Here is a 13,804-nt window from a genome sequence, read left to right on the forward strand (position 1 = left end):
CCTTTCCTCTCAAAATGGCTGGTGGCAGTGGTTTTACAATGAACTACCATGATGTACCCCAACCGCGAACTGTTCACCGCTCCAGTAATGTTAAATCGCAAGAGCCATGTTTTCCAAGATGGCACCTGAGCCTCCTTTGTTAAAATAGTTCCCGGTCTTCTTTTTTTGCCATGTCTTTGTGGAAATGTCCTTCTCGAGTTTTTCTCTGCACGCCAAATGAGGTTTGGTCTCTTTGTTCATTTGCCTTTGGTGGGCTTTGGGAGTGAACCCAGCCTCTGACGCCCGAGTGTCTGGGATAGGCAGGAAGTAAGGGAGGTGCCCAAAACTCCCTGTGCTTGGTCTCCTAGGAGACCCAAATGCACTCTGTGGTGATTGGCTGGCTGACTGTCTGACAAGGGACAGCCACCCTGCTGGGTGAGTGACAGCTAGGCTGGAATTAATGGGAGAGATCTGAATAAAAGGCGAGTGTTTTGGCTTGGAGGGCAGAGTCGACCACTGGACGAAGGAACCGAAGAAGAGCTTGAAGAGGACGGCTGCTGCAACACCTGGACCAATGATTTGCCCAGTGAAGCCCTGCTGCAGGTCCGAATTGCCAAGTTTGCATCGACAGAGAAGCCCTGAAAAGGACGACTTCTCCCTTTGAGTTGTTAGGACCAATCAACTCCCAAGTAAGCCACCTGGACACCCATCTCGGAGCTGGTTGAAATTTCTCAGACTTGATGCAGGAAACCGTAGAGCCAGGGAGAGGGACACCAGATTGTGTGCGTTGCTTGTAAGCTGGCCTAAAGCGGTTCGAAGATCCTCTGGACTCTCACGAAGCAAGACTGACCAAGCCTGACCCCCCTCAGTCGAGTGTGGGATCTCAGATGTGAAGAAAGTCCATCTTGATAGGAAGGAACCGCGCTTATTGCTATTTAGGGTAATGCAAGAAATGCGAAACAGCCACTGAAAATAAAGTTTGCCAGTTGCCGGATTTGTCGGTGCCAGTGCAGTGCACGAGTCCCCCGACGTCCTCCCTCTTGTCCCCATGACTGAGGCCCAGGAACAGTGAGATTTGCAGAGCTGCACAGGAACAGAAGTCTTCAGTTGCATCTTTTTCTTCTTTACTAAGGTACTGTAAAATTAGCCTAAGAGAACGTACCTCTTACTGTGGAAGTGCTTGTAAATTCTGCAACTCACAAGTCTAATCAGCCTGTGGCCCTACATTTGATTTCTCTTTTTACCAAAGACTTCTAATAACTTGTGCAAAGACTTTTCCAATTACTCACCTGAAGTGCTGCATCGTATACAAAGACGTTGGCCTATTGACTTTGGCTTAGCCTATTGAAATTAATGACTCTTCTAAGTACTGTCTGAAAGTATTTGCCCTGCTTATGAACATGTGTGCTTCTTGTGTTCTAATAGTCTTTGCCTTTTGCTTACTTGTTAAAGAGTATTCTGAATGACAACAGTAAGATAATAATGTCCCCAGCACCCTTGCTCTAAAGTCACCTGTGGGTGTAGGTTGTGTCTGTGGGACATCCTAAAAGAGCCTTGTCTGATTCAGAAACTCAGAGTGTACAGTATTGAAGTATGTTTGTGTGTTACTATTTTATTGCTCCCTTCGGAAGAAGGCTTTATAACTGACTGATGAATACATTATTAATTGTTTATGCAAGAGACCTTGAGTGTAAGAGTGTATTTGAATACCTGTAACTGTGAATCTTTGTGTAACTCCACTACAGCTCACATTTCCCCCCTTGATATAAGCCTGGCTGCTCAAAACGCTACCAAAACTGTGTAGTACAGGTTTATACCAAAGGTTGGGTTGCCTATATCTGTAGTCATAGTTGTTTGTAGTGTTTCCAGAGGGTACTACTGCTTTCAAACTCTGCCTAACACTAATCTATAAATCTCGGGGCAGCATTCACTGTGTGTACCTACCTGTCATGCATTCTGATCAAACAGTGCCCTGGGCAGCATTCACCTGTACAAGAGGCCAGAGCCCACCATAAATCCCTCATATGTCCCCAATGACATAGTTCCAGGTCACTGAAAAACTTGTTTGTCAGGATTATTGAGAAAATTATTTCTTTTTGTAAACTGTGAAAATTACTGTTGTAAGTAGAGCTCATATTGGAAGTATCATAATAGCATGTCCTTTCACTCTCTGTCATAAGGAACATTTTACCAACACACAGGTTGTGTGGGCAGGTTTGTAATGCATTGTTTTTGTTTCGTACTGCTTGCCATTTAATCAAATTGAGCATTGTAATTCACGGTAGCTGTGTTTACTTCTTTCTTACTGCAGATCCAAAATGTTAAGTACTTGTCTTGATGTGCTTGCATACAACAATGTTTTCACACGATATCATGAATGGTTAAACTGATTATTCCTTCCCCAGGGCCAGATACAGAAGATGTTGGAAGCAGTATGTCCACATTGGAGCGATCGCTTGCTGCCCGCAGAGCAACGCGTGCCAAACTAATGATTCCAATGGACTCACAGCCAAGCAATCCCCGTGAGTACCGCCTGGTGAAGAATCCTAATGACTTCTGACCAAAATCTGTTGCTGCACAAACAAAAGAACAGCAGGCGCTGACATGCCTAGTCACTCATCCAGTTGCTCTGGTAGTCCTGTGCTGTGCCCATTGCCAAGAGAGGTGTTTGTCTGCTATCAATTAGTGATGACAAGAGAACCTCCTCATGTATTAGCTCTTAAAATGTCCTAAAAGGCAATACAATACAACCAAGAGACATGTGGATGATGGAATTAGATTCCTTTTTTGCAATACCTGAACCTAGCAGGATTTCAAGTTGTGTTTTGTGAGGGCATACCAAAGTATAGATTGGTAGCTATCAATTTCAGCAGTGGTCTGCAAACTGTGGCTCTCCAGATGTTTTGTACTATCAATCCCATGTTCCATCACCAATGTTTATGCCAGCTAGGCGTGATGGGAGTTGTAGTCCAAAACTTCGGAAGAGCTCAAGGTTGCAAACTCCTGAACTACAGTGATATATTGCACTGATGGCTTCTGTTAGATATCTGATAAACAAAACGGCAAAGCTCATGTTGTCTGTGAAGTCACTGGCCCTGATTCATGGAATTATTTGCGTGCAAAACGGGAATCTGCGTGCCAGTCTGCACGCAAATCCCTGTCAGACGAATGGGGATTTGCGGGCAGAAAGGCATGCAAATCCATGTTTTACACGCAAATAATTCCATGAATCAGCATCACTGAAATCTCTGAATTGTTTGTCGTGTATGGCCACACTGCACCCCTTTCCACCCCGTGTTGTTGTGGGTTACCGATGACAATGTAACCTTACGCTGATTTAATAACACGATCAATCACGCATGTAGGCCTTTGCGTCTACCTTTCTACCCGTGAGCATGTTGAAAGTCGAATGTGTTCCTCTCTTTGCAGCAGTAGTTAGCGCCATTCCAGTGCCGACTCTTGAAAGCGCTCAATATCCAGGGATCCTCCCCTCCCCCACATGTGGCTACCCGCATCCACAGTTTACCCTCCGCCCTGTGCCATTCCCGACGCTATCTGTGGAGAGGGGCTTCACGACAGGTAGAAGTAAGTTCTTTTTTTGGCTTTATTTTTGCATGCATCTATAAAAGCATGTGAACATGCCATCTGTGTTTCGAAAACAATTTCAATTAATTTTGCAATGTCCATGTTTCATCTAAACCATGTGTAGTAACTACAGTGACGGCACTTCTTGCTTTCCAGGTGGATGATTGCGTGAAAGCCCCCCTCGCCCTCTCTCCTCTAAGAAAGCTGCTAATCAATTAATTTTCAATATCTTTCTTTCAATTGTTTATTTCGGCAAAGGCATGAAACACACATGCGAATGTACACATTCAGAAACAAATACCATGTAATAGAAGGATCAGCATGATATAATCTGTTAATAAAGTCTTAGAGCGTACAATATACACAGTTAAGTTCTAAACTACCCCAAGTAAAGCACCCAGAGATTCATGCTGCGTCTCAAAACGCACTGGGGCCATTTAATAAAGTGTTATGTGCCTTATAAAATACAACTCGAAATAAATTAATATTTGAGTAAATGAAAAGGACATATTCAATGTAACGTAGAACAGCATTAAATAGAAACCACCAGCAAATTAGGATAAAATACAGTACATCAGTCGTGTTCTAAACTGCATCTAGCGAGATGGACAAGGGTGCAGGTTCATGCCATCACAGGCACAATCTTGTTTCTATATAAAATACAATAGGGCAAAAAAGGCATTAACAATAACAAAATACATAAGTTAAAAGGTTAAACTTTAAAATTGCATATAAGCTCTGTGTTAGACAATTAGGACCTGATTCATGGGATATTTTGCACGGTGCAAAGTGACTTTGCACTGCCAACAAACACCCCTATTCATGGAACAGTGCAAAGTGTCTTTTTGCCATGCAAAGTCACTTTCCCAGCAAAAATACACTTTGCATTGCTCCATGAATCAGGGGGGAGCAGTGCAACGTGATTTTCTGCAGTGTAAAGTGACTTTGCACGGCATAAAGACACTTTGCACAGTTCCATGAATCAGGGTATGTGTGGGCTTTGCAAACTCACTTTTCAGCAGTGCAAAGTCATTTTGCATCGTGCAAAAGTTTCCATAAATCGGGCCCTTAACGTTAAATAACGTTGGGTCTTGTTCACAGTGGATTTTCCTATGGGGTTTTGGTATTATAAAACACTTCTGTGAATTAGGCCCTCAATCGCTTCCGCCAGGCGGCACTCATAAATTGTACTACAGCATTTTCAGTTGCAGCGTCATTGTACATTTTGCAAAAATGGAGTGCCATCGCACATTATTGATTCCATTTGTTAATAGAAATGGTTTCAGCCAGAGATTCCTCAAAGATTCTAATAAAGGACAGAACAAAAGGAAATGGATTATAGTTTCATTCGATATTTTATAATATTGGCCTTTCTCAGGGCAGTTAGGTCCCCACTTCTAGGTGAATGCCCTGACGGGAAGAATCCCCAAGCAGAATTTTAACAGAAAAAGAGCTTGTCAATATATCATAAAAATCCTACTGAGTATTTAATGCACATATAACCTTTAATAATTCTGTCCTCTTCATTAGTACGGCAGAGCTTACTGACCCAATTACCTGCACCTGCAATACAAGATGACCTGGATTAGATGATAGCCCAAAAAGTTGTAATGACGATAACATATATGTAAAAGTGTGATGCAATATCATTGCAGAATATCTGGCTAAACGGTTCAATATTGCCTTCTTACTGTCACCCCAGTCCATAAAGATATTTTTCCAATGATGAAATTAATGCAGTCCTCTGAGCTGACATGTCCATAATGACATTATTGGACCACTTCCCTTTAATGTTTCTATTGGTGGCCATTTTAGTTTTTAGTTAATTTTTAAGGGAAGTAGGCACATGAAAGCTGGTTAGAACCTGTTTACCTTAAAACATAAACACATAAAATAAACTATCAGCATCCCTGTGGGGCTAATAACTGTGTTTGAGGTGGATGGGACAATCAACCGTCCCGAGCCATCGCTGAGACCTTAAACACACTTGTGCATTCCTTAGACTTGGTATGGTGGGCTATTTTTACCCGTGTCTGTCCCTGAATAAAGGGGTGATAGATTAATTATTACATGTTGATATTCTGTTAAAATAATACCCTATGTATTATTTTCTGTGTATATTATTTGTATAGCCTTACGCCAAGGCTCTGTACATATGCCAACTTACAGAATAATAATTATGGTTACAAGAGAAGGCAATTCATCAAAGTAAATGAATAGGGATCATTAACATTACAATAACAAGAGCAAAACCTAATGCACAATTTTAGGAATGAAGGAGATTAAGCTTTAAGGAAGAGCACAATAAAGGATAAGACAGAATAGATCAAAAAGTAAGAGCATTCCAGTGAAGCAGATGAAGCATGGAAAAAGACCGAAAGCGCGATTGAGTACAGGAAGTAAGGGGAACCGATAGTAGAAATTGGGACTGGGATCAAAGGACACAAGCAGGCAGATAAAAAGAAACAAGGGATGTAAGATAAATAGGAGTGAGACTATAAAGAGATTGGAAAACAATACAGAGAAAAATAAATGTAAGCCGAGAATGAAAAGGTAGCCAGCCAAGAGAAAATAGAAAAGCAGAAGAAGAATCACGAGGGGAGAGCAAGTACGAAATGTGAATTGAGGCATTGAACACAGATTTTAGAGGAGCAAGATGTGAAACCGGAAGACCAAACAGTAAAAGAGAACAGTAGAATAGGCGTGATAAAATAAACGAGGACATTAGAAGTTTAGTAGCAATACAAGTAAGAAAAGACAGGACTTTACGAATATTGAAGAGATGATAATGACAAGAGTGAGAAATAATAGAAATATGATAAGAAAAGAAGAGGTCAGTATCAAGATAAAGACCAAGATTCCGGGCAGTAGAGAAAATAGCATTAAGTAAAAGAACATTATCAGACATTACGGTCCTGATAGCACAAAGGCAGGACAAAAGATTACTATGAGAAGAAGGTGTGAAAGAGGAGAACGACATAAGGAGCTGGGTATCGTCAGCATAAATGTGGTGAGATAACCCGGAAGAAGGGACAATAGCAGCAATTGTGGAAGTGTAAAGAGAAACCAGAAAAGGCCAAAAACAGAGCCTGGTGGAACCCCATGAGAAAGAGGAGAAGACTCAGAGCAAGCACCAACCCATGGGACAGAGTAAGTATGGTTAGATAAGTAAGAACGAATCCGAGATAGCACAAATGTATAGAACCCAAAGGAAGAAAGGGACTGTAAGAGTAAAGGGTGATCCACAGTGTCAAAAGCATCAGAAAGATCCATCAATATAATAATGGATGAGTGTATGGAATAGCGAGCAGTTAGCAAAGAATCACTAGCAGAAAGAAGAGTAGTTTCAGTGGAAGGAGAAGAACAAAACTCAGCCTGGAAACGGGGAAGAATCGAGTTTTCGGTGACAAAGGAGGAAATCTGACAATAAACAGATAAGGAAGAGGAGAAATTGGACGAAAATTAGAAGAAGAAGGATCCAAAGAAGGTATTTTTTTCAGAAAAGGAGCAACAGTAGCGTGCTTGAATGAAAGAGGGAAAATAGAAGTTTGAAGAGAGGCCTTAAAAAGACTAGTGAGATAAGAATTAAGAGAACAATAGATTTTGAGGATGAGGGAGGAAGGAATAGGTTCATTAGGCAAAGTAGTTGGATGAGCCTGTGAGAGAAGCAAGGAAGTATCAGTGTTAGAAATTTGAGAGGAAGCAGTAATAGCCATTGGTAATGGGAGAGACGGGGAAAATGTTGGAAAGTGAGGATAAAGCAATCGCAGCACAAAGAGTAGCCACTTTAGAAGTAAAGTAATTAGCGAAGTCAGGTGCAGTTAAAATAGACTTAAGAGAATATCCAGGAGACCAAGGAGGAAGAAGACAAGAGAGATTGAAAAAGGCTCCTAGGATGGGGCGAATGTGATTACAAAAGATCAGAGAAATCGGAACGCTTGGACGAAAAAAGGACTTTGTCATACAATGTTTGATAAAAAGAGAATAATAAACAATCAGAGTCAGAGCTGGCCTTATGCCAACACCGCTCAAGGCATCAAAAAGGTTTTCACATCGAACAAACTTGTGGAGTAAGCCAGTGTCTGAGGTGGTTTACTTCAAGTTGCATCTAGAAAATGCCAATATCCTTAAAAGAGTGCCAGATTATGGGCTCATCCAGCTTTTCAGTTAAGAATATATCCAGCTAGCCAATACAGCAGCACATGCTTTCACTATAAACACGTAAATAATGAAATAACGCTTGTTCCAAGCAACCATTTGCCTTCCAGTAATACAGTGCTTTAAGTGGGCTGGCGCTAGACGGGCCGGGCTCTGGCAGTCTCCAAAAAGTGGGGCTGAGCCGGGGCCCCTATGTTTATAAAAGATGGCTTGCATAGTACACAAACCTTAGTAAGGTACCCATACAAATATATAAATTCGTCCATGCATTTATATGTTTGTTTGTGTACCTTGCTATGGTTTGTGTACTTTTTAGGTCAAGCCCATCCCACAAGCCACGCCCCCATATGAGGGCCCCCCATCGATTTCTAACCCCACTTAAAGCCCTGCCGTAGTACGTTTGCAAACTGACAGTTTTTCAATTTCAAATGCTGTGGAATTGCTCATGTTGTCTGGTGTTGCTTAATTTGAAAACCGTGTTGCAAAGCTATTCGAAGAATGCTTCGACTTTTGAACTCTTGTTTTGCTTTGCAGCAATTAGTGAAGGCCCGTCCACGCAGCAGTCATCAATGCTACCGCAAGCACAGCTGGAACATTCGAATAATGAGGATGCGCCCAGCAGGACCATCCCCACGGCGTGCGTCCGGCCCACGCATCCGCTGCGTAGCTTTGCAAACCCTTTACTACCTCCACCAATGAATGCAATAGAGCCTAAAGTCCCTTACACACCACTTTTATCGCAAACAGGTAAATCTGCATGCATTCTATTTGCCAGAAATTGTGCTGTGAAGTAAAGCAATGTGGAATGTCTCTGGAGAGCTCACAAAACAGGTGCCTGAAACAGGTTCATAGTACATGAGTAAAATGCATTGAGTGTGTTTAATTATTGCAAATTCCACATGAATGGAATGTTAAACTTCCTCAAATGGGGTTCATTTCTAGATGGTTTGGACTACAACACCAATCATTCCTCACAGGTTGCACACTCCTCATCTAATCCAAGATTCATGGGATGTGTACAGAGGGTGGGATGCAACAACTGTCACTGAACGTGAATGATGGCCCAGCACAGCTTCTTATAGTGTTACAAAATAATGCTTGGCTTCTGTGGGGATTGTTAGGCATGGGACCAAGAGAGACGTGTCTGCAAAGCAGTACCTATGCTCAAGCTAAATTTGGGTAATCCGAATAATGGTTGAAATAGGCCTGAATTATTTCAAAAGTTATTTATGTATTTAATTATTGTTCATTCCAGTACACATATACACTTTTCACACATTCTCGCAAATATAGATTTAAAACATTCCTTAAATACTAAACACATTAATTTCCACCCAAGTAACCTAAATACCTAAAAATGATCAAAACAACATCAAATCTACAGTCCATTGTTACAAACCAGCGACATACAAAAGGACACATACACCAGGAAAAGGTATTACAATCCTCAATTTCTGTTTGTAGGCAAAGCAAAGCACAATCAAGTAGTTGATAGCAACAGCAAAGAAGTGCAGTTCCAAACTATTAATCGATGGCCGGGTAGAGATGAGACGGTGCTATTTCTGATCGTCTGCATCATTACAGTTTACATAATCTGAAGGTTTACACTCACAGGATGCGATGAGGATGCAGTAGAGGCCAACATCCATCACACACTGATGCAGAAAGAATGTCATTCCGGGAAAAGTGAATTCCCAAATTAATAGGATTGAATCAACCATCGACTACAATTGTGATGCAATTGGGGAAATTATCCTGCAGGGCATTAAGGTTAGAAACTTAATACAGAGGAATGATTAGTACAGTTCTTTAAAGACAGTAGGCCCGATTTACAAATATGTAACCAGGAGTAGGTCTGACTTCCCCACACTTGCAAAACTACTCTAAATAGCTCTGACTTAAACCTGACTTACTTCCGACTTACTCAGTGCAAGCCAGGAGTAGGTGTGATTTGCTCAGAGTGACTAGCCCTCTCCAGATAATCGTATTATGACTCGGACCCTGCAGTTGGGAGAAGCCTATTCAAGTGAAAGTCTAAGGGGGTCATTACAAGTGAGGTGGCAAGGGGTTAACAGCGCCAGTAAAGGTGCCGGAGCTGTCAACCCCTTACCGCCTCCTTACAAGTCTGCTAAGGATGCCTGGTTTTATCAGGTGCCCTTAGTGGGTCTCGCGAGCAGACCAGGGTTCTAACAACTGGCCCGTTACTAACGGGCCCCTTGTTAGCACCCTTCCCATTCCCACTGAGCCGTATGGGGACTCGAATGGGGATATTCAGGGTCTGGGTTCCCTGATAGGGGAATTACCGGGCCCTCCAAGGTCAGAATGGCCCGGTAATTCCTCATTCAAGGAACCCGGACCTGGTACCCAGTAAGGGGATAGCCATGCCTCTAATAGCGGCATGGTTCATGAGTAAGTCATGTAGGAGCAAGTCAACAATGGTGCTGGATGAAATTGTCCTGTCCATGCATTGTTGCGTAGGCTGGAAGGGTGGATGCCATAAAGAAGAAGCAGAAGGAAAGATTTGGGAATCAGGATGCAATGACAAGCATGGCATAAGACATTCTCTAGAGACTTCTTCTGGTAACGTTCTGTTTTGTGACTGTTCTCTCCAGTGGGAGACATTTTCAAGTGTTTGTCCAGTGATATTACAATATTCCACCAGGGACCTTATTGGAGGTCACACTGAAAGGACTGTAGGAGTCGCTTCATTCTGAGTCTGAAGCTTCTTGTGTGATGCTTGAAGCAATATGGTGGATGCTTGAGCTAGGACACTTGTGGGTTCCATAAATATATGGAGGATTCTTCGGGTGCAAATGGTATCCGACAAAGAGTTGTGGATCCCACACACCACTTTTGATTGATTGATTTGTTTATTTATAGAGCGCACATGATTCAGAATAGGTTTTTCTCAGAGTCTTTTTATTAGCCTGGTGAAGAACGGAGATTGAGTGACAGATATAGTTGATACCAAACAGTTAAATCCAATAAACCGGATAAAATTCTCATGTTGGCTTCCAGGTTGGTGGTTATGCTGTGATGTAGTGTCCACTGACCTATGTGGTAAAGGTGGCGTCCTCCCATTCCTTCTGGTTGAGCACAATTCTTCTCACAAGAACCTCCAGGTTAGTGGATGTGTTTGCAGGGCAAATGGGCAATGATACAAGGAACATGAGAAATGTTTGCGGTCTCATGTAACTGCATTCTCTCATGTTGAGAGAAATTAGCAAGCTTGTTCATGGTTCTGCTTCAGACAGAAACATGTGCAGGTCTCCCTTTTAAGTGACAGTGGACACCCTTCTTTTTCTCAGATATGAGTAATGCACCTGTTCAATCAGGTTGATTTCAACATCTATTTTAGGAGGAGGCTGTGTGCCCTGGTATTGATTTGAAAAATGTCTAGGTTGTGTACAACAAATACACAAAGTAAATAGTACAGACGAATAAAGGCAGCATCCCGGTTCATGTACACATATCAACACCATTGTGCCACAGCTGGATAAAATGTGGGCTTGTGTGACATTCTATATCTAAAATGATTTTTTAGGGCTAGAATTAGGCAACATGACCCAAGGAGGGGGGCGATTACCGGTCAGATAATACCCCAAGGGCTATAGTTAGAAGCCCGAGCAAGGCAAGGGCTTTAACGGAGCCCTGGGCCATTACCCAACTGTTAATGGCCCTCTTTGAGCGTCATATTGCCATTAGTACACCGGCACATGTTCCAGGGTACTAATTGCAATTCTTTCTCGAGTCGAGAAACAACGCTGCAACTGTTTCTTGACTCGAGAAAAAAAAAAGGGAGCCAGAGATCGGGAGAATGGACTGCACGTCACTCCTTCTCCTTTTCCATGGCTGCCATTTAAATAAATGTAAAACAAATAAACAAATACAATGACGGCCATGGAGAAGGGAAATCGCGGAAGGAACCCGGAGCCGCGGCGGTGAGGGAGCCTTGTCGGCTGGGTAATGCCCCAGTGAAGGCCAATGAGCTTGCTTGTAACAAGCAAATAATATATGTGATTTGCAAATCCACTCTGAAAACATCTCTAATTGCAGTGACTCCATTTGTTTTTATTCTTTGATGTCATTTCTGATTCATCTGAAGTTGGCCCAACAGCATTTCCTGCAGGGCATAATTCCTTTACAGCAGAAATTAGAAATGCGACCACACACCAACTGAAATGTAATCACTTTAGCTGCTCTTATCACCTATGTTAAATAAAGCATGTGCTAAGCTGAATCAATAAAATGACCATTTATGTAGAACCACAGAAGGGATAAGCTGGTTCTACACTGCTTTACAAATCAGTTGGACTGAAAGTATTAAAATAACCTACAAGAGGATGGCCCCCAAACCATATGTTTCGTGGAATAGAATGTTATATATGTATATATATACAATATGTTATATAATATGATATGATACAGCCATTCATTTTTCTGGGATATGTATTTTCCAATGTTGTTTCACATTGCTTGCTATAAATGTGTTGGTGAGAAAACGCAGTATACCAAAGGTCTGGGGATGACTAGGAGCTTACCCATCCAGCTCCTAAGGGCCCAACAACCCTTTCCCCAGAATAAACAGAGAACTCAACCAAGGGCCAGTTAGAACTGTTGTTTATTACAAGAACTGACAGGGACCTTACTGGAAAATCATGATTCTCCAGTAATTCTCAGTTTCACTAGACACACTTCACAGTTTTGACACCAAATGGCGTCATCGCCTGGGCACCCCCCCAAAAACCTATCCACATTTCTGGTTGGGTGCTCGGAGTAGTATACCCTATGGATCGCCTCTAGGGATCTTAGTTGATTGCCTTTCTCATGTCAGCTGGCTAGTCTACCCCTTCCCCGTTCAACGATATATTACATTGTTGCAGGGTTGCAGACTTACCATTGTCCTTTGTCCTCTGCCATCTACCCCTGGACCTCTGTCTCCTAATTGGTTTGACTGGTCTCCCCAGGCCTGAGACCCAGTTCGGTTGTCAGCCCGCTGTGCACCTCTCCAAGGTGATGTGAAGTGACTATGTGTCCCAAATGCATCTGGTAGTAACATCACCTCTGCCTATGAGAGTGTGCTACAAGTTGCAACATGTGTTTCACTTCTCGTCTGGGATGCTGCGAATGGATCATCTTCCCTAGTTTGGCTGCATCACATGGTTGTGGACTACAAAATCGAGCTATTTGGGTCTGCATTTATGAGGGTGTATTCTGTATTTCCTGCAGCTGGCCCCTTGTCGTTTGGAGATTGTAATGCGCTTGATGACCAATGACCTTGGCTTTGAGCTCGGGCTTCCCGCTTCGTGCAGCTTGAGTCTGCTCCCCTTGTCTGGTGTCCTGCAGCTTAAGGCCTTCTGTGATTTTCCTTAGACTTATAATATGTTTTCTACATACTGATATTGTGCTGTGTTTCCTATATATTAGTCATACGTGGTCCTACCAGGCTCCATATATGCTACTGTAGTTCCTTAGGGTTCATTGCCATAAGCATCTGCAAGCTTGCTCAGGATCTATCGTTGCCTTGTGTTAAGCATTGCTGCATTTGGCTACTGAATAAAATAATAAAAGCTTCCACAGTATGTATATGTATCGGTCCTCTATTTAGAGAACTGTGTAAGCACGTTCTTCTTGTTTGTGAGTGAATGTTTGTGTAAGCTGTGTGTGTGGTTGAGAGTGTTCTTCATTGCTAATACAGCTACATGGTGGTGTCACTTATGAGGTTAGCACAGTGGCTTCTTGGTATTTAAATTACGCAGTCCGTTATGGTGTTTGAATCCATGATCACTGTTGAGTCACCTGTATCCATGAGGATATGCACTAGATAACGTTGGAATGGCTGTCTGAGGGCATACCTCTCTGCATATGTGCCATTCAGTGGTGCACTAGGGGTTTGTTTGAATAATGATTGACTTCGGGCATCCTTGACTCTTCCTGCTATCATGTTCATGGGCGCGAGGAGGGACATTCCTGAGACCCTCTGTTCAGTAGGTATTCTACATCAGTACTAAAGTTAAAGTTAATATTTTGAAGTATTAGCGTAATGTGAGTAATGTGATGGACTTTTCTTCGCTATGTGAAA

At 42.3% G+C, this 13,804-nt stretch overlaps 1 protein-coding gene across 5 annotated transcripts in view; it reads left to right on the forward strand.

Annotated features, from left to right (window-relative positions):
* Positions 1–13,804, forward strand: part of DCC (DCC netrin 1 receptor) — a 1,439,988-nt gene that overhangs the window by 1,391,643 nt on the left and 34,541 nt on the right. For 4 of the 5 annotated variants that reach the window (XM_069626984.1, XM_069626982.1, XM_069626985.1 and 1 more), the window contains exons 25-27: positions 2,385–2,501; positions 3,409–3,564; positions 8,257–8,469. In XM_069626984.1, the coding sequence (XP_069483085.1) occupies positions 2,385–2,501; positions 3,409–3,564; positions 8,257–8,469 (486 nt within the window). The remainder of the gene's footprint in view (positions 1–2,384; positions 2,502–3,408; positions 3,565–8,256; positions 8,470–13,804) is intronic. The other variant, XM_069626983.1, reaches the window with a different exon arrangement.

This window comes from Ambystoma mexicanum, chromosome 6p, assembly GCF_040938575.1.
Source record: "Ambystoma mexicanum isolate Mex_15411 chromosome 6p, UKY_AmexF1_1, whole genome shotgun sequence".
Taxonomy (NCBI): Eukaryota; Metazoa; Chordata; class Amphibia; order Caudata; family Ambystomatidae; genus Ambystoma; species Ambystoma mexicanum.